Source organism: Prosopis cineraria, unplaced genomic scaffold (genome assembly GCF_029017545.1).
Source record: "Prosopis cineraria cultivar Desert tree isolate PC_DT_omini unplaced genomic scaffold, ASM2901754v1 PC12, whole genome shotgun sequence".
Classification (NCBI taxonomy): Eukaryota; Viridiplantae; Streptophyta; class Magnoliopsida; order Fabales; family Fabaceae; genus Prosopis; species Prosopis cineraria.
This window is the reverse complement of record NW_026555343.1, coordinates 295,192-316,384: the sequence shown is the minus strand read 5'-3', so window position 1 is coordinate 316,384 and position 21,193 is coordinate 295,192. Positions and strand designations below refer to the sequence as shown.

Sequence of the window (21,193 nt, the reverse complement as noted above, 5' to 3'; positions counted from 1 at the left end):
TTTATAACTTCAACAAAAACAACACTTAACAAACTTTAACAACACTACATTATAACAACAATTTAGAAACAAACTCCACAAATCTTCATGCAATCATTTCCTTAGCGTAAATTACACTTAAAGCATTTGTCAAAAATAAACTAATTACAATTATATTAAATAAATTAATAGGACTGGATTAGACTAAGTGGTTCAGATGCCTAGTTTCTTGTTTAGTTCAACTCGAAGAAATATGCTAGTTTTTTTAGTCCTTTTGATCCTAAAGAACCATTGTTTATAAGGACTAGACAAGACAAGAGCATATCAAGTTGGATTGACTTGGATAGGACTAAAGAACTTTTGCACAGTCTTAGCCTGGTCTAATGAATTGGTCCAGTAACCTAATGGATCAAGTCCAACTCGATCTACGTATCAAGGTTCAACAAGACTAGATTAGTGCTCAAACTGAAAATTTCAGCCCTATCTCCATTCAAACTAGACTTTAGGTTGGCATCCAACCTAATCCGGTCCGGTATTTGTGTAGCCTTAACTGACACGTTGAGGCATTCCTCACTTGCACTTAGTTTGTCTGAATATAAATCCAAATGCCGGTCTCAAAGCCCCATTTTTAGCCTTGAACCCCAGAATCTGGATTGACTCTGTCAGCAAAGCCATCTAACCACTTCATATCTTCGTCATTCCTTGCCACAAGTCTCGAAAGCTTCTTCACATTATTCAGTGTCAACCACCCAAGACTCACAGCAAAATCACCTGTTAAGGTTTCTTGTTTACAATTGTTCCCTGCCATATTGCATGTTTGGATTATTCCTAGCAACATACAAAAGGACAAGAAAACCCATTGTAAACTAAATAAATTATAAAAGCAATATAAATGTTTTAATTTTAGAATTGCATTTGCACTTGAGAACGGCGTGCTGAAGGAAATTCAGATCTTGGTCTGCCTGACATTAGTTGCGATTATACTTTTATATGTTCTTACATCTTTGGGCTGAAAAACTTTGTTGTGTCATTTGGAAGACGGTGCTGGACCACTTCTTAAACCCAAACCCGAGGGTTAGTCTAAGTCTACCAATTATTGACGGGCCCATATTCGTAAAAACGCGTTCTTCGTGCACAACTTGTCCAAGCCGAGGTCGCCTTCCCAAACGACTTGAAGGCTCGAAGCAGACTTGGCGTCAGGTCTTTCCATTTTCACGTTTCAGTTTCATCATAATTCCCAATCCCATCCCAAAATTACTCTTGTTTCGATCGATCGTAACCCGCTTCTTCCCCTTTTTTAATTCGGCAAGTTCTTTTCTGCTTCGGCTGTCAGCTTGGATTCTCACAAATTTAACTTTGTCGAATCGATTATTGCCCTGGCATTCCCGCCGGTGATTCTCCCCGAATACGAGTTTCGCGTCATTCTCCTTCATATAGGAACACGGCGTTTTTGCTTTACACGGTCCATAGAGAAAGAGTGCGAGAGCTATATGTGTCTTTAGTTAGATTTTCTGTATTTGAGGTGTGGAGTTCCTTCACTAATGGCCAGAAATGCATCATTGGAAATGTTATTCTTCTTGCTGATCGTGCTCGCTGGTTCTCATCCTTCACTGGGTTGGGAATTCAGAAAGCTGGGTGGTGCGGATCCTAGCTCGACTCACACCACGGATAGAATACATGTAAAAATCTCTCCATTTTTCTCCTTCTTAATGTTTCCTCGTTTTCAATTTTACTTTTCCTTGTTCTTTTTGTTTTTTGGTAAAATTGACGAGAGATGAATTAAGTTTTCTTCTTTAGGATTCTCCGTTGCCAACTTCCGACCCAAGGCACGAGAAATTAGGAAATAACAATAAAACGGATCCTCCTTCCCCCGGTGCTGCACCTAAAGTGAATCCATCGAGTCCGAACAATTCTATTTCCCCAGTTCCACCTCCTTTACAAACGGACAATGCGAAAGCTTCCGGTAATTCAACTTCTGCAACTCCACCACCTGTTACCGGAAGCAATGATCAGAAGAGTGATGCAGAAGGAATGAAAAGCGATGGCCAAACTTTCTCACAGTTAAACACCTCTGCGAATTGTGATCGCTCGAGCGCTAAGTGCAGAGATCAGGGGGATATAGTTGCTTGCATTTCTGAAATCGGTAACTCATTTCGTTGAGGCAAATTGGTCTATTGTTTCTTTCATTTTAGCATTGTTTATTGTTTAATACAAGAGATAACTAATAACTCTTCGCATAAGCACATATGCTTATGTGTGACTGGCTTGAGGTTATGATACACGCTTAGAGATTAAACGAGCCGAACAATCTGAAATTGCATGTAAATTCTCTAGTCCACGTGAGAGTTTAAGTAATTTGATCTTCTGCACGTATTTAGGTCATTTAAGGTAAAGCTAATCAATATACTCAAAGGAGCTCGTGCGTGCGCCTTATTGGGGAGTGCCTCAACTCGGGCACCTTACTCATGCTGACTGGAATAATCATTATATAAGTCTAAGTTAAGAAACTATAATGCACAATGTAAATGACCCAATCCAATCTTTAATATGTCACTTCTTTTCAAAATTTGTATGTCAAAGTCAAACTAGCGCTAACCTCTTACCGTTGCACCCGCTGTATTTATGCTTTAAGATTCTGAGCTTCAAAATTAGCCGGAAATGTGCAACAGTGATTTATTTTAGTTTTACATATACAACGATGATATTATTTCAAGTTACGTGGATCTATTTTATATATATATATATATATATATATATATAGCGTGCTTCTTCTTATTTCAACACCTTGATTTAACCGGGCATGCACTCTTCTAGCACCCCTCACCTAAGGCCTTTTAGAGGTCTAGTGTGTTAAGGGTGCCTTTTGCCTATCTTGATGCTAGTGCTAAGTAAAGCCGAGATAGAAAAACAGAGAGACTACCCAATTTCTTTCTTTCTTTCTTTCTTTTTATGTGAAACAATATAAACTTAGAAAGGAATTCCAAATGTTGAATGAATCGCATTCCTGTATTGCAAGCTAAGATATGAAAGATGTTGAAAATGCTAGCAAAGAAGAGATAATGAAAGATGATTTTTTTTTTTTTTTGTACATTTACTTGCTTACTGATACCTAAAGTTTTATCCTGTGCCTGTATATAAATGTTGGGTATGACTATTGCATGTTAAGGATTCGATATTGTTGATTTTGAACTACTTACTTTTATCAGTGATATTCCTTATGGTCATATTAATTTCTGAAATTTTTCCCATTTTTCCCCAGTTGTAGACTTGATTCTTTGATCTATTCCTGTACTTCTTTTACCAGAATGCAAATTTTTCTTTGTTGAACTTGAGCCCTTTATTAACCAGAGAACTTTGTAGAGTTAGTGGCCTCTTGCCTTGACCGGCACTCACAAAACTGTTAATACACTTTTTTCTTATGTCTTTACTATTTTAAGTAAAATACTTAAACGTTCATTCTTTATTCTTGATCTTACACATACCTCCATCTATTTCTAAAACCTTTACAAAATCCCAGTTGAGTTGAACAGTTGTAATGAAATACTCTCTCTGTCCCAAATTATAAGACATTTTTAGACAAAATTTCACATACCAATAAACCTCATTAAATACACTTAACAACTTTATCTTCCCAAAACAAAAATATAAACTTCCAAAAATACCCATCATTTAATACATTGAAAAGATAAGGAATGGAAATTAATTATATAGAGAGAAACGGTAATATTGGAATTGATGCATTTAATGAAACTTTAATCTACCCAAAGTGTCTTATAGTTTGGGGTGGAGAAACTCCTTCAAAAGTGTCCTATAATTTAGGATGGAGGGAGTAATTTGTAAGATTATATTTTATTTTTTTATCAATTTATTTTTAAATAATTTCATCGACTATGCTACCCTTTCTATCTTTTACTCTTGCATTACCCTTCCCTTCAGTTTAGCCATCACCCTCCCGCTCTTTCCATGCCCTCTTCACCCTCCCTCTTATCTTATTTGCCAAAGCTCCTGAATTGCTATTAGATTGTTTATTGGGTGTTGCGCTTTAAAAATACCAGTTCCCTTGCTTCCATCACTTTTTGTTCTGAAGCCACTATTTGTGTAATAAGTTACAGCTGGAAAATCATGTGAGGGAAGGGTCCGCATTATGAAATTTTATAATGGAAATGCTACCTTAAAAATAGTAGAGCTGGGGGTTGTTTGCTTTTTTTACTCTTCTTACTGTAAAATAAATAAATAGCTTGGAACAAAAATTCCATTCCTTGGTTTTTTTTTTTTTTTTTGGGAGTCAACAGAGCTTGGAACAACTAACTGTAGAATAACTGGTCAGAATAAGATGATTGATCTGCAGATCCAACTCCTTTGCAAGTATTACCTTAATGGAGTTCAATGGGAAGATGTTTGCTGCATAGCTTTTGTGTTTTAGAGACAGGCTTGGGTGTTTTATAGTATAGGCAACTTGAATATCATTTAGGGGTATTTTATAATTTTGTTTATATAGATAATATACTTTCTAAAAATTATGTATGAATTTTCTTAACACAAATTGGAGTTATGTTTAGCATATGTTTGCTTTAAGAATGCAAGGGAAGCTTTTGTAGGTCTCAGAAATAGGGGGCACGTTGAAGCAATTCATACTTGTTATTTTAATGATATCTTCTTGAGACTTAAACCATTTTGGGTAGAGCGATGGTTTGTGATTGACTGTGTCTGTTTCACGTGGTAACAATCCATGGCAACGATTTCTTCATGAATGATGTGCGTCATCTACATTTTATGCATGAGATGTCAGTGTGTGTTAACATCTAATAGCACTTACAAATTTTATAGAAAGATTATATCATAAATATAAATTCTAGTTTTTTACTGAAACCATTTTGATTTAAATGTGTTTCCATGCGTTGTGTATGCTGAAACCATTTTGAGTTAAATGTGTGTATATGCGCTGTGTATGCTGAAACCATTTTGATTTAAATGTTTTTATATGCGTTGTGCATGATGAAACTCTGTTTAATGGTCTGCTAGCTCCGTGTGCTTGTACTAAAGTATTGACTCCTGCGAGTGATGGAATCAAGAAAAGGAAGATGAAGAATTGAAGATTTGACAATTAGTAGAAGATTTGAAGAACATTTAAGATACGGAAAATATTTTTGTTATCTCTACTTTATTTAAGTAATCTTTTTAATAAATCAAATGTCTTTAGTTTTTAATGCTTTTAATCTCTCCTTTGAGGTCAATTCTTCAGTCAATTGGCCGTGTTGGGACTATTATAATGTGTTAACACTGGTGTTTAGTGGTTATAAGGTTTGACTTGTTTGGCCGTTCCTTGTTCAACCTGTTGTCTGGCCAGCGTGATCTGGGGTGTCTTTCAGATCTATGACCAATTTATGTGTATTTTCCTTGTTTTCCATCTTGTTTATCATTCATAGAAACAAAATAACCACTAGTGCTGTATGCATCAATTTAAGTTTTATATTGTATGTTTAATGTTGATTGATAAAAGAATATTGATCAATAATTGTGATTTAAAAAAATTAACAACGTGAACTCACTTGCTTTTATGTTACTAATGCAAATGACCAGAGTCCAAATACGTGGTAATAATTGTTCAAAATGGAGGAGATAGCACCGTCAAAGTGAAGCTTCTTATGGAAAGTAGTATTGCAGACATTGAAGTTTCAGAACACCGAAACAAAAAGGTAGATAGCAGTTATATATACTGTACTAAATGCATTTATATTAATTTCAGGTTTTATTTTATTTATCAAAGAATTTTTCCTTTATTTCTCCTCTATACCTCTTCAAATAGAAGCTAAACTCACATGTCTGAGTCACTGTCTGTATGGCATTGATTATTTTGTGGGACTTACGTTACAAAACAAAGCTTGACATAATTTTGCATTCCCTTTCAAGTTGAAACAGCAATGCTGATGGTGTTGTAGACAACATCACTAGCAAAGTTATTTTTTGCTTGAAATTAGAAGTGGAACAGGAAGTGGAGTTGGAAGTGAAATTGAGTTTAAAAGTATGTTTGGTATGATGATGGAAGTGCAATATAATTTTTAATTAATATATCTATTTATAATGTGAAAAGACATGTCTGGAAAAAACCCCCTCCCGCCACCCAAACAGCTATTGCCACCACTTCCCAAACACAAAAACAGCCACTGGCCACCATAGAAACAAACCCTTGCATCCCAATTTTTTTTTTTTTTTTTTAGAAAGAACAGCCATGCACAAAATAATTCAGGGGGGAAAAAAGATCGAGGAGCAAATGCTGGAAATTGCCAATGAGCTTTAGATGCAGACAATATAACATCAGCGGGGGAACACCACCAAGAGGCAGGAATAATAATAATATTCATCGGATTGATTCTAGAGTTCATATTGCTAGAAAATTCATTAGTGGAGTCTATCAACAAAATTCTATGCTTGATACCCGATAATTTGAAACATCACCACAAAATCCTTTTAAGAAGAACCCCCCAAGGATTCTGTTCAGATTCCAGATTAAGACTCGTATTCGCTCTTTACTTCCTCCACCTAAATCGCAGAAAACCTCATCGGATTCTGAAATAGTGACCACCACAGAGCCAGGAGTAGGAACCTAAAATTCCCCTTGAATCATCCATAGCTCGGTAATAAAAGCAAAAATAATAATAATAATAATAATAATAATAATAATAATAAGCATCCAGTCCCAGGAAGATCATCAACCTGTGTATCCTTTTGACAGGTAATTCCTTGGTTAAAAAAAAAAAAATCCTAAACTTGTGTCGTCGCATCCTCCACTACTTCACCAAATCTGTCCAGTGCAAGCTGTGCGTTTGTGCATTAAAGGCCGCTGGAGTTATATGAGGGGGATGCTGTTAGAGGATGCATGTTGATGAGGGGGAGGCCAGGGTCACGTCGGAGAGGGAGGCTGTTGTGTTGAGAGAGAAGAGAGACAACGTGGTTATAATTATTTATGGGGCAAAATTGTCCATTGATAAAATGAGTGTAGAATGGTCAGAAAATTTCACTTCCATAGAACTCAAACCAGTTCTGTGGGATAGGCCATGGAACCCAATTCCATCAAATTTGACGGAAGTCAGTTACACATGGAAATGGTTTCCATTGTACCGAAAATCCACTTCTCCGGTCTGAATCCCAGTGTAGCAAATGGGGCATAAAGGATTTAGTGAAGGGATTGATGACCAAGGAATTACTTTCACTGTTTGTAGGATTCATTTTTCATATGCAATCGCCTTACCCTTATTGCACTATTCTATTTCAGATCAATGTCTCAGTAACTAGCAGTGAAATTACTAAACTGACTTTAAATGCTGGAAAAGGGGAATGTGTGCTTCACTTGGGTACTCCTGTCCCCGAAGAGGGGATTTTCTTCCGTCTTCCTTCTTATGAGAAAGTTTTAACACCAATAAATGGGGCGTACTTCCTCATTGTAGCAGTTCTAATATTTGGAGGGACGTGGGCTTGCTGCAAGTTTAGGAAGAAGCAGCATGATGGGGTACCATATCAAGAGCTTGAAATGGCACTGCCTGAGTCTGTTTCAGCTACTAATGTGGAAATAGCCGAAGGTTGGGATCAGGATTGGGATGATAATTGGGATGAAGATGTTGCTGTGAAGTCACCTGGGAGACCTCATGCTGGTAGCATCTCAGCAAATGGCCTTACAGCGAGATCGTCTAACAAAGATGGATGGGAGAACAATTGGGATGATTAGTAGTTTACGGTCAAATGAAGCAGGAGGATTAAAGTTGGCTTAAAAGATGGAGGTCAATGCAGAAAGCAAGAAGTGCGATCCCAACTCTGGAGGGACGTGACAAATTTTGCTGTGGTGGGGCATTCATAAAGAAAAGAAGAAAGAAGTATAATAGTTTTCACACATTTGTGTGTTTTTTTTTTTTTTTTTTAGTTGGAGTATAACTGAACATGGATTAGGGAATGCCTTGACGAGAAAATAGGACTCTGTATATGAACTGCAGGAGGCAACGTGTATATCTTTGGGTTCCATCAGTTCGTTTTCGTTATATTGTCCCTTTTGTTTTTTGGGTATAATCTGGTTTCCTTGTGATCCTGTTGGATGACTCTCCCTCGTATTGAAGTAAGATTCATTTAATCAACAAAATAATAATAATAATAATAAAAGAAGTAATTTTTTTACTTGTTTGTCTGTTTCTGCATTCATTGTACATTTTCTTCTTATGAATAAATTTCACCTTCTTCGCCAAAAAAGCAGTAAGATTAAAAATCTTTCTTTTTGTTGAGGAGAGGAAGAGATCCAACTAGGATCTATTACAAAATCTTTCAAAGGACGGTTCCGCCTAAATGTGCAAAGATAGAGTAGGCATCTGTGCTTTAATCATATCATTATTTAGTAAACTCTTTTCTAGGACTTTGGATCCAAAACTTAATTAATAAATAATCAGCAACAATGTATTATATTACATTCATACATTGGAGTATTGGACCGACCTATGTTGGACTGGATGGGATGGATAATTGGGTTGGCGTTTTCTTTTTTTAAAAAATAAAACGGAGGGAAAAGGACCGATACACTTACGCTTAATCAACATTGAAGGCCGAAGGAGTATAAACAAAAGCAAATGATCCCTATGATAACAATTTTATGGTCTTCTAGCGCCACCCTACGAAAATGGAAGATCCATGGTAAAAGTAGAAATGAGCTCATACTTTTATAATTAAACTGCTGGGGTGCAGGTTCAAATGTGTGTTTTTTTTTTTAAAAAAAAATGGCTTTCTCTATCTAATAATGTAGTTTTGAACTTCAGATCAAAGTGATTATTTTAAATATTTATCTAATCCTATTTATAAGTCATTTTTAAAATATTCCAATGAAATTTAAAAAAAATTAAAACTTATTAACTCTGTCTAAAAATTTAATAAGTTCTCAACTTTATTCTTATTAAATAAATATATTTTAATAATATATTTCTTCTCACCAATATTTAATAAATGGTAAAAAGGGGAAATTCATGATAAAAATTTAATGAGGTGATTTATAAATAGGACAAAAAATTTATCTCTCTCTCTTTTTTTTTTTTTGCCAAAATATCTCTGTCTTATGAATAAAACTGGAAACAGTACTTCGTAAGGTAGTTAAAAAATTTAAGAAAAAATAATTAAAAAAATATATAGGGATAGGGATATACACACACATTAGTGGTTACTTCATGCTTGAACTTGAAGCGAGGCAGGCCAGCATGGTTAGATGTCTAGAAGTAAAATGCAGGCTTACAAATTACAACGTGACGTGCCTGGCGTAATTGTTGGCCTTGTTGGATGTAGCAGGCGGAGAGGATTGGGTATGAATTCAATCTTAAAGTGTAGGAGTTCGTTGTGTAATTGAAATTTGTGCTAATGTTTTGTAAAATTCGGTAATTTATAAATGACATGGACATATATACAGGGAGAGTGAGTGGTGGCCTCGTAATTGCTAATGAAGCGAAAAGGCCAGAGGGAGAGGTTGTCGCCTTGTTGATGCAATGCAAGCCTCACTTTGTCTCCACTCATCCCCACTGTGATCTGTTCTTCCTAAACTCATACTATTCAAAGCCGAATCAAGTACCCTGTTATTTATATTTATATTTCCCTGTCCTTTTGTGTCATCTAAGCATGTTCTACATTTTGTTACCGTTATTATAAATGAATAGGCCACTGAATTCAAAATTTCTTCATAATAAATCTAAATGACCTTAAGGCAAATGCAAGAGTTGGCTAAGTTGGAAGGAATACGGGATTGATTGACAGTGATGCAGGGGCACCAAATGTTGGCATTTGTAAAAGGTTGTTAGTTGGCGGTGCTTTTAAGAATGATGATGTCTCTCCATCGGATCTCATGCTCCCTTTTCTTTATTGCTTTACCCAAATCATTCCGTTTTTTTAACTTCTAATCCAAGCATTCATTAACTTAAACATCACTGCATTTCTTAGTGTTACCAAAAGCACGGCTTTACTTTCTTCTCTTTTAGCATTTACGTGTTTCACGCGCTACTCTGGCGTTTAAAATGATTCGTGGTATTCCTCAAGACTTGCTGAGGTTTATTATGAATTTTATATTTTATGTCGATTTCATTTTCTTTTCTAGCCATCTCATGTGATTTCATTTCTTCCACTTACTTCTACGCTCCACCTTTTCTTTAGGATTAAATCTGTGAATCTCTCGTTCGCTTTCCTAGAAAGCTAAAGTAAAAGCTCCATTTCCTTTGCCTACTATTCTTTTTATTCTCCTGTCTCCCACTTCCAATACCTCATCTCAGAACACCATGTGAGACGGAAACTTGAAATCTGATATGCATGCTGTGCAATGATTTTTTTTTTTTTTTGAAAAAAGAAAGATCAAGATTAGTATTTCAATTTTCAAGTGGTGGGGTAAATTATACGCATTTGAAAATTCCTATGACTTGTACAGAGGAATATACGAGTAACTATAATTTCTCAATAAAACCACAAATGCAACACACTTGAGTTCAAACACGCCGATCGGTACTCCGGGGAAAAGAGTGAAATCAAGACAATATAAAGCTGGTGAAGAATAATCCAGTAATACAACTTAGCTGACCAAACAAACGAGGGAGAAAACAAAACCTACAGTTACAGGATTGAAATTGACATTCTTTCTTGTTTAGCTTTTTAGGGTAAGCAAACTGGATTGTTCTTCACCAGATATTGCAATAGATGGTATTTCTCAATCCTACAACTAAGAACTCATGCTAATTCTTCTTGTCCCTCTGAAGGGCATTGGATCAACTCCAAAATATTAACTGCCTCGGCCATATCTGGGCGGTTTGAAGGCACTTGTGATGCACAAATTAAGCCCAATTTTATCACAGGAATTGCTTCCTCAGCAACAAAATTACCCAGAAGCCTCCTGTCCACACATTGCTCCACCCTACCTTCCTCCAACATACCCCTTACCATATCACACAGAACAACCACATCATCTTCCATATATTCCACTGGTCTTTTCCCAGTCACCACCTCAAGAACCAGGATCCCAAAGCCATACACGTCACATTTCTCAGTTATCTTCACTGTCCGGCATGCAAACTCAGGGGCCATGTACCCAAGTGCACTTTGAATTTTGCTGCTCAAAACACAATGGTCTAGCACCGGCAACAGCCTCACCAAGCCGAAATCTCCGATTTTTGGCTCACCAGAGCAATCGATCAAAACATTTGTTGACTTTAGATTGTAGTGAATTATATTCATTTGATGCAAATGAGCCAACCCTCTTGCCATTCCAAGAATAATCTTGAACCTTTGCCGCCAAGAAAGCAAGTTTCTATTATGCTCATCTTCTTCATGTAGAAGCTTATGCAGACTCCCTCTAGATAGATACTCATAAATAAGGAGCTGCAAGGATGAAGTCCAGTAATACCCTTTAAGTCCCACAAGATTCTGGTGTTTGATTGTCGCATGAGTTTTCACTTCCCTCTCAAAGTCTTCTTGTGACTTGATCAATCCAGAGACTGTAAGCTTCTTGATTGCAACAGAATGCCCATCTCGGAGGACAGTGTGATAAACAGTTCCAAATCCACCACGACCTATTATACTGTCTTTGTTTAGGAGCTTATTTGCCCCATCATCAAAACCAGCCTCACCAGAAAACATAACAAGCTTGCCATAGTTTGGATCATTTGCAGGAGAACAACTATAGTCCTGAGCACCCGAGAATGCAAATGGGGCAGCAGAATGAGACATTGAATGACGAACATGGATATTTAAGACAGTAATGGCCACCACACCAATAGTGATAAAAGCTGCGGCACCAATAGCAATAAGAGAAGAAATACTCAGTATGATCTTTTTATGACCATGGTTTAGAGAGGAAGCGTTGGAGTTGGAGTTGGAGTTGGAGTAAGAAGAATTGGTGTTTAGGACAATAGGTTTGGGATGGACCGAAGGGCAGGAATGATTGACAACAGAACCACACAAGGATGGATTACCAGCGACAGAAGAGGGAGAGATGATATTGAAGAAGCCGCCTACTGGTAGCTCCCCTTGAAGGTGATTGTAGGAGACATTAAAAAATAAAAGGTGTGAAAGATTTGAGAGATTTTTGGGTAAGCTTCCAGAGAGTTTATTCCATGACAAGTCCACATACTTAAGATTAGTCAGGTTTGCCATGGCTGCAGGGATTGAACTAGTAAGTTTGTTGTGTGAAAGAATCCTGTAACATTCAGTTGAAATGCAACAAAAAATTCATCAAACAAAATGAACACACAATTTTCAATTAAAAATATCAATCATTCATACCAAGTTATGATAGAGAGCTTACAAAGTTGTTAGCGAAGAGCACTTTTCAATTTGGGCTGGAATTTCCCCACTTAGGGAGTTGTTCTGTAACCGCAGTTCACTGAGTGAAGAAGTCCCCTCTAGTTCAGGAGGAATTCTTCCATTAAGTTTGTTGTCGCTCAAGTCAAGAATGTATAAAGATTTAAGTTCTCCTATACCCGCTGGAATAGAACCAGAGATATTGTTGGCGGACATATTTAATACTTGCAAGCTACTGAGGCCGCCAAGATTAGATGGAAGTTTGCCAGAAAACGCATTTGATGACAAATCCAAAACCTGAAGACCATGATAAGATTCAGGTATGGAGGTAAATGAAGGATAATCGCTGCTATTGAACCTGTTCCCTGAAGGTGAAATACTTTGTAAGCCCGTCTTGAAAATCCATGAGGGAAGAGGACCTTCCAACTGATTTTGGCTGACGTCTAAAGCCAAAAGCTTAACACAGTTTACCATTGATTCGGGCAAGTTTCCTGTAAAATGATTCCTAGATAGATTTAATTTAGTCAGTAAGTTGAGATTGCCTATTGATTTTGGAATCCAACCAGAAAATCTATTTGCTGAAATATCCAACATCTCGAGATTTTTTAATTCTCTAATCCAATCAGGAATCGCTCCTGTGAATGAATTCCCGCGTAAATTAAGGGATGTGCAGGAGTTAAGTCCCTGTGTTGACTCAGGAATTGCCCCAGAGAGAAAATTATCACTGAAATCAAGTGACTTCAAGAGCATGCATCCTCCAATATCATCAGGAAGCCTCCCAATGAAGCGATTTCTCTGTAGATTTAACTCCTTCAAATCATTCAAATTCTCAATTCCCTCAGGAATCTCTCCCTCCAGCAAGTTATTTGACAGATCAAGGGACTGTAGTTGTCTCAAAAACCATATCCCGGAAGGTAAATTCCCATTTAGTTGATTTGAAGAGAAGTTAACAGCAACTAACAAGGAGCAAGAACTCAAGGAATCAGGTATCTTACCAGTAAGATTGTTTTTGGCAAATGAAACTGATCTTAAAGACCCACATTGTTGGAAGAACCCTTCTGATATAGACCCAGAGAGGTTGTTCTCACTAAAGTTCACCACTTCCAAACTCCCAAGGCGAAGAAGATCTGGGTTTATGGACCCAGAGAAGTTGTTCTTGGAAAGTGAGAGGACTTGAAGGGACTGTAATCTCAAGAGCCCTCGATCAATGTGCCCAGAAAGAGAAAAGCCGTCAAGGACAATGGCAGAGACCCGACTAGTTGTTGGATCACATTTGACTCCAACCCACTTGCAGGGATTATCATCATCTTCGTTCCAAGTAGAGAGCTTAGCTTTCGGGTCTTGCAAACCCGCTTTGAAGACAACCAAAGCCAACACGTCGTCGTTGAAGGCTGCGGCGTCGGAAAGTACTACTATTGGAGCAAAAAGAAAGAGTAGAAAGAACGTGAATTGCATCATACGGTGGTAGGCACAAAATAACCACACGAGGCAGAAGCTTATAGTATCTAACTTCCACGACTATAAAGGAGGTAGCTATGGATTATATGAAAGAATTCAAGGAAAGAAGAAAGGAACAAACTTTAAGAAGTGAAACAGAAACACAGGATCAAATTATGAACGAAAAGGGGTGGTTGAAATTGTGACGGGAAGAAGGAAATGGAGGAAGTAAGAAAAGAGGCGATTGGAGACGTATGTGTACTGTATTAGAATGAAGCGGAACGTGATGAGAATAATAAGGAAGTGAAAGAAGCCTCGGAGGAGGAGAAGCCATTAAAGCGGGAGAGAGATTGTGCGCGCTGCGCAGGTTGGTCTGAAAAGCACTAGAGGAAAGATTAATTTCACATTTTACTAAAAAAATAATATTTAGATTTTAAAAATAATTAAAAATATGTTAATTTTTAAATTTGTTTTCATTTGTCATTAATAACTATTATAAATTATTATTTAGAAATTCAAACCATAAAATTAAATAAAATTACTCTAGTTTTATATTAAAAGCTAAAGAAATTTTAAATTTTGTCTAATATTAAGAACAGAAAAATATAAAATCAATTATTAATGACTCAATTAAAAGTAACAGAGATGTTGCGTCTTAATCATAATAATTAAGATAATTAAATAAATAATTTTTTTTAAATATTTTGGTGACCGTTCTAGCATAACTAGAGAACTTATGGGCATCCAAAATAAATCTCACCCTTTCTTAGAATGGCAATTTAACAAATTTTAACATATATATTAATCACTCAAGACTATCATAATCATTCAAAATGAGTTTTCATATATCCAAAATAAATCTCACCCTTTCTTAAAATGGCAATTTAACAAATTTTAACATATATATTTACTCTCTCCACTTTTATCAAGAAGATCAAGGACATTATTATGTGAGAATAAAGATAGTTACTTTCAATCACGCTTTTAAAAAATTTAATAAATATGCCAACTAATTTATTCAAAAAGCCTCTTACTAGAAGCTTGATATCATGTTTTTTGACTACACGCGTTTAGATTGTCTGTAGAAAATTTTTAAGCATTGACATGAGTTGACTAAGTTTTCTAACACAATATTTTTCATTGCCTTGTATTTAAAAAAATTGAAATATGGTTCATGAGTTTCAAGTAGTAACTAAATGAGAAAAACGAGTCAATGAAAGCATAACTTCTACTTAAAATAAATATTAATATTAATATTTTTATAAAAATAATTTTAAATATTTACTAAATTATATTAAAGATAGAAGTTAATAAAATTAAATACGAAAAAACAATGCATATGATATAAAATTTCTAAACATAAATATGAACTTTTTATAAATAATTTTTTTATATCTATTAGAATTTTTTATTAAATAAAATCTATATGTCACCTTCGTATTGAAGATACATTTTTTTAATAAACAATTTGTTACTTTTTAAATTATTACTCCTCCATTCAAGAAGTATTGAAGATTTTAGGTCATATTTTTTAGGGAGACAAGTGAAAAATTTTAACAAGACAAGCGAATTTCTTGTTGGAATGTTTGCGGATAATTGAAATTTTTTAGGAAATTTTTTTTAAATCACTTTACATAATACTCCTACCATAATATAAGGTATTTTCTAAAAGCTCCACTTAATTCAAATATAATGCATTTGATAAGCTTTATATATTTTTCCAATTATATCCTAACTTTATTATATTCTACCCAAATAATTAATGAGAGTGTTTTGAATAAGTTAAATATTATATTTATTCCATTTAAGTATATGATTAGAAAGATATAAAAAACTTTTAAAAAAATTTTAACCAACTTTTTTTTGAAAATGTAAATTAATTAACAATAATTTATATTATACTTATAAGAAAAACAACGACTTACTATTCTCTTTACTTGGTGGGACAATTACCCCCAAGCTTACACATAGCAACAACCCCGTTAAGAACTTTTGGAAAAGAAAATTAGAGATGTTTGATTTTCTTTTCTTAGAAATCTATATAAAAATTTTACGAGATCACTAAGTCTGTTTGCTTTGCAGAAAGTGATAAAAGGTGTACGGTGCACAAATTACCCTGTTTGCTAGGCATGAATTTCATTACAACTTCCATTCCTTTTTCGGTAAACCCACAATAAATTATTTCATTGAAGCATGTAAGGAATGGCATTGTGCATCTTGCATTACCTAAATTTCATCAACTTTTAACTGTTATATGGTTCATTAACAGTACTCTCCCCTTAATATGAGGTCTTTAGGAGTGGGTCACATTACTTGTCACTTTTTCACGGGTTGTATGGGTGTGCTAGCCATTGTATTAGGCCAGTTTTTCTTGTTTTAGCCCATTTGTTTTTTTTTTTTTTTTTGCGTGTTTTGTTCGAGCGTTGATTGGTGTTGGGGCAGTTTTTTAATTTCAGAAATGAGTTCCTATTATGCGCCTTCATCTTTGAAAGCCTCTAGAATTGCGTTTGGTGTCTTCGGTCATTTTCACAGTTTGTCGCCAATTCACAGGAATCCATTTTCTAGTGTCGAAGTTTCAACACTGTCGTATGTTTGAAGGGGAAGTTGACTTCTGTGGATAGCTCTGGTTCTCTCTAATTTCTTGATTATACCAGCTACAATGCATGAACAGTTCACCTAAGTGGACCACATGTCCCTCCATTTGTGGGGTGTCGTGTTTGCTGCGGTGCAGGTTCTCCAGCACGTTAATTGATGCTCCTTCATCTTTGGGTTTTCCCTGAGAGTGATGCAAAAGCAATTTTTTGAGTTCAAATTTCCCTCTCTCTTTCGCTTCCTGTCTTGCTGCTTGGAGGAGTCGTTTTCTTAATGTCACTGGTAAATTTATCCTGATTAATTCTGTTCTCTTAACTCTTCCTAATTATGCCATGTAGATCATGCTCATTTTTAATAATGTTTGAGTTGAACTTGAAAAATGTTCAAGAAAATTTTTTTGAAACTCATCTAACGAGGTCAAGAAGCCTCATCTTTTTTTTTTTTTGGATTGTGTTATAAAGGATAAAATAAATGGGATCTTGGCCTTAGAAATTTAAAGAATCAAAACATTGCTTACATTATAAAACTATGCTTAGGCATTATCACTCAAATCAAACGCCTCTGGGTTTAGATCCTCCAAGACAAGTGCAAGTACACCGAACTCGCTTTACCAATGGTCTATAAACCAAGATCTTCATCTTACATATAGAATAGTATTTGCAAAATTTAGGCCAATTTCATGTCCCAAGTCAGTTGAAAAGTGGGTTAGGGAAACTAAATATCTTTTTAGCATGATAAATGGGCTCCTTTCCCTGAACCCCTTGTTAGATTTTTCCTTTCAAATACTAAATCTATTCTTCATGCCAAATTCTATGACCTATTCACCCCCTAAAAGATGAAATTTCAAGCTTCTTAGTGGTTACCTTCACCTTGATGTGATAAAACAAATAGCTCTTGCGCAACCTCCTAACCCGTATGGAGTTGAAGATGTCTTTTGTTGGCGACCTTCCCTCTGACGAAAACTTCTCTATAAAATCAACTTACAAAACCTTGGGATTTCAGAAAGATCAAAACAATTTTGATATTTGGTCTAGAATTTGAAAGTAGCCTATTTATGAAAAAAAATTAAGTATGAAAAAAAAAATTTAAGTGTTTCCTTTAGAAAACTCCTTAAGATCGACTGCAGACGAATTTCACAATTGATAAAAGGCGTATTCTATTGCAACGAACTTGCACCTTTGGTTGTAACTCTCACAATTTATCAATTCATATCTTACGAGATTACAAGGAAGCATGGGAGGTTTGGCTAAAGCTAGTCAAACCTTTCAAACTAAATACTTCTCTCTTACTGTACAGGATTGGATAGTTTGGAATGCAAGGAATGAGGCGGAGAATGCAAACACAAGAAGAATTGTTTAGTAAAAGCTATTTGCCCATGTCTATTGGAACACATGGAAAGCAAGATGCAAAATGATTTATTTTGAGAAGGACAATCATGACAATGATATTGCCTTCTCTTACGCCCAATAAATAATCAATGATATGTGCTCCTATAAAGAAAGATCATTATAAATAAGGACAGACTTAAATCTGAAGCAAACTAGTGTCCTCTAAAAGCAAGATGGGTCAGACTTGATGTTGACGATTTAGTTAACTCCTATGGGGTGGCAGCTTGTGGTGGTGCCATTCATGATGAGAATGGAAATTGGATTATAGGTTTCTCAAAATATCTAGGCTATTAACCTAGTATTGCGGCTGAACTATTGGGCATTCTAAAAAGTCTCTAGCTTCATTGGAATGCTAAACTCTAAAAAATTAATTTACAAACTAATTCCATGGAAGCCATTTCACTCATCCAACATAACTTCTTGGATAGTCATCCTCTAGTGACAAATATCAAGAAAATCAAAGAGTTCACAATAAAAACTTAGACAGTCACTTTTGATCATGTCTTCCAAATAGCAAATAAATGCACTGATATGCTTACACACCAAGTTTCTCAAAACAGTTCTGATCTCATTATGTATAATAAACTTCCTATAAGTTGTAGAATCATCTTGAATTTTGATATGACCTAATCTTTGTAACCTCTGCATAGTTTTTACTGTAGCCTTATACCTAAAAAAGTGTCCCCTTTTCATCATTCGCCCATTTCATTCATTCCACATGGCGTCCCTTACTTTACTTGATCTATCATGTGTTTGTGATAGTATGGAGAATCTCTTGCATTGAAGGTTGTCCACATGTGTCCCTTCCTTGTGAGTGTTTCATTCTTTGGCTATCCTGTTATGCGGCATTTTGTATCTAGTTTGTTTTTTGTTCATTTTTTTCCCTTCTTAGAGGATTTGTTTGTCTTTATCAGTCTTAGTTGTGTTTAGAGTCAAAGACCAGTGATGCCTCGTTATTCTAGGTTTGTTTTATCCTCTATTCAATCATCTATTCAGGGGATCCAATGTTGCTCATTAACTTTCCACCACCACCCTTTCCTCTTCCTCCTCCTCTTATGACCAAACTAACTTTTACAATAAAATGGATGTTGATTTTTAGTGTCAAAAGTGATGTTGTTGACAATCTGTAATTTCTTTTTAACCCCAAAAACTAATGGTTAGTTTGTAAGTTATTTGACACTTGGGTCTTCTAGGTTTATTTTTTCTATAGTTAAATTGTTTTGATATGCTTAATTATTTTGAATTTTTTTCACCCATCAGTAAGGACAACAGATGAGTCCTAGTAGACATTTCTGACAAGTTTAGCATTTTCAAATGAGGTGTGAACAATTGTTATCGCAAGTAAAATATTGAAACTAAGAAAAATGAATATTATTAATAATCGAACATTTGTACAGCAAGTGATATATATACATGTACACCAAAATAACTAATGATACATAACTAATTCAAGTAATATACAACTAATTACAATTATGATAACATAATTAAGTTGGAGCTACCACCCCCCACAAGCTGGTGCATGTATGTTAATCATGTTTAACTTGGAAATGAGCTCAAAAAAGGGCTTATGATGAAGAGCCTTAGTATAAACATCTATAAGTTGATTTGAAGAACGCATAAGAAAAAGACATATGATATTTTCTTTAAGCTTCTCACCAATTAAGTGGCAATCATGATCGATGTTTTTAGTATGCTTGTGAAAAGTAAGATTGGCAGCAATCTAAAGAGTTGATTGGGTATCACAATAAAGATAAGTAGGATCATAATGTGTGTGCCCAAGATCATGGAGAAAATACAATAACCATTGAAGCTCACAAGTTGTGGTTGTAAGGGCACGATACTCGACTTTACTAGAAGAACAAGACATTGTGGGTTGTTTTTTTAGATTTCTAGGTGATTAAAGAATGACCCAAAAAGCCATAACAAACTAGTAATTGAATGCCTAGTGTCCACACAGCCCACCTAATCAAAATCGCTAGAAGTTTTCAACTTAAGATCAAATTTAGTAGGGAAAAAAATAAACTAGCAATAGAAAGATCTCAAATTTTGCATACAAGAAGATTACTTAAGGTTAAATTTGAATGGAAACTTTGTTGGTGCTGTTATTTACTTTGCTAGGAACTTTTAGCTTTACTATTTGTTATCATATTTTCTATTTCTTTCCATTTTTCTTTGTATTAGAATTATATTGTGCTCACATATTATGTTAAAAATTAAGGGGTTGGAGATTGACATAGAAACATCTCAAATTTTGCATACGAGAAGATTATTCAAGGTTAAATTTGAATGTGCCCTTTTAAACCATAATTGAACATATGTTCTGTAATAGTAAGAGTTAGAAGCATTTTCTTATAACATGAAGTAATATGTGCTATAACTTGGGCTGCTATTGTATATGCATTTAGCTTGGTTCATTAATTAATTTGGAATGTTTTCAAGCCATAACTATGCTTTATGCTTCTTTTGCCATTTGTTGTAATTCTTTATTTGTATGTTACAATTTAAGGAATCAATCAATTAATCATTTCTAATTTATTTGTAAAAGAATAATTTGGTTTGGAGATCTGAATTATTGAATCAATTTGTCATATCAGAAAACTAGAGATCTCATCGTGAAAAAGAAGTGGTTAAAATTGGTTGAGAAGGACCAAGTATTTCATAATCTCATGTATAGTCTGTACAAAATAAGAACATCCCTTTGAACATAAGACTTGTGGTTTTTTGTTTACTGCCATCATCAATGTCTTTCTAAGATTTGATTGGATTATCTACTCACAAGCAATTTTTCAATAATCAATTTTGTGTAATTATGTTTCTATGTACACTTCCTGTGGATTCTCTATTGTCATGTCATAGTGACCTGCTACTCATACCTTCTTCAATAACGATCCCTTACTGGACCAAGTTAGATAACTAAGCTTCATAATCTACTATGGATGTTTTTATCAATTCCATGAGTTGTGGAATGTGGAAAATAAATGAACTTCAGTTGTTGGATTACTAGTTTAGCTCTTCTAAACATTGACATCGCATTATAATAGCTTGTGCAAGAACTTGAGAAGGGTGCATTTATTAGATGGTTAAAAGGCACACTAACCTTTGCCTTATTTATAAGTGTGAGATTAATTTTTGACAAGTATTATGAAGAAGATCCCAAGGTTGGGAAGTATAGGCCAACATAGTATGCTTGATATTCTTGACTCTTAGGCTCTACTTCTATGTCTATTAATCATGCTTTACATATGTATGTATAATGTAGCCTTTACTCCATTATAGAGCAAGATGATCCAATTACTCACCAACTTGCAAATCATAAGGGAGTAACTTAGATGGTTATGGTTTTAGTAATGTTTCATTTTAAACTCCATTGACGAAAGTGGTATAATGTAAGATCATTTTTAGTTCTACCCAAGGTGCTGAAAATCTGACCAGTCATTGAACAAGTTGAGGTTAGGGGTAAGGGTTCAATCAAGAGTCAAACCGATCATAATAAAATA

The 21,193-nt window shown here is 35.1% G+C and overlaps 2 protein-coding genes across 2 annotated transcripts; one reads left to right on the top strand and one right to left on the bottom strand.

The window, feature by feature from the left end:
• Nucleotides 1-1,116: 1,116 nt before the first annotated feature.
• On the top strand, nucleotides 1,117-8,009 carry LOC129288340 (uncharacterized). Its single transcript, XM_054924858.1, has 4 exons — nucleotides 1,117-1,658; nucleotides 1,777-2,122; nucleotides 5,560-5,675; nucleotides 7,253-8,009. The coding sequence occupies exons 1-4, from the start codon at nucleotides 1,521-1,523 to the stop codon at nucleotides 7,700-7,702; spliced, it is 1,050 nt and encodes a 349-aa protein (XP_054780833.1). The 5' UTR covers nucleotides 1,117-1,520; the 3' UTR covers nucleotides 7,703-8,009.
• A 2,407-nt stretch (nucleotides 8,010-10,416) lies between these two features.
• Nucleotides 10,417-14,052, bottom strand: LOC129287722 (probable LRR receptor-like serine/threonine-protein kinase IRK). Its single transcript, XM_054923948.1, has 2 exons — nucleotides 12,281-14,052; nucleotides 10,417-12,172 (listed from the first exon to the last, which is right to left on the bottom strand). Exons 1-2 carry the CDS (start codon nucleotides 13,732-13,734, stop codon nucleotides 10,708-10,710), a joined length of 2,919 nt encoding a protein of 972 aa, XP_054779923.1. The 5' UTR covers nucleotides 13,735-14,052; the 3' UTR covers nucleotides 10,417-10,707.
• Between the last annotated feature and the right edge of the window lie 7,141 nt (nucleotides 14,053-21,193).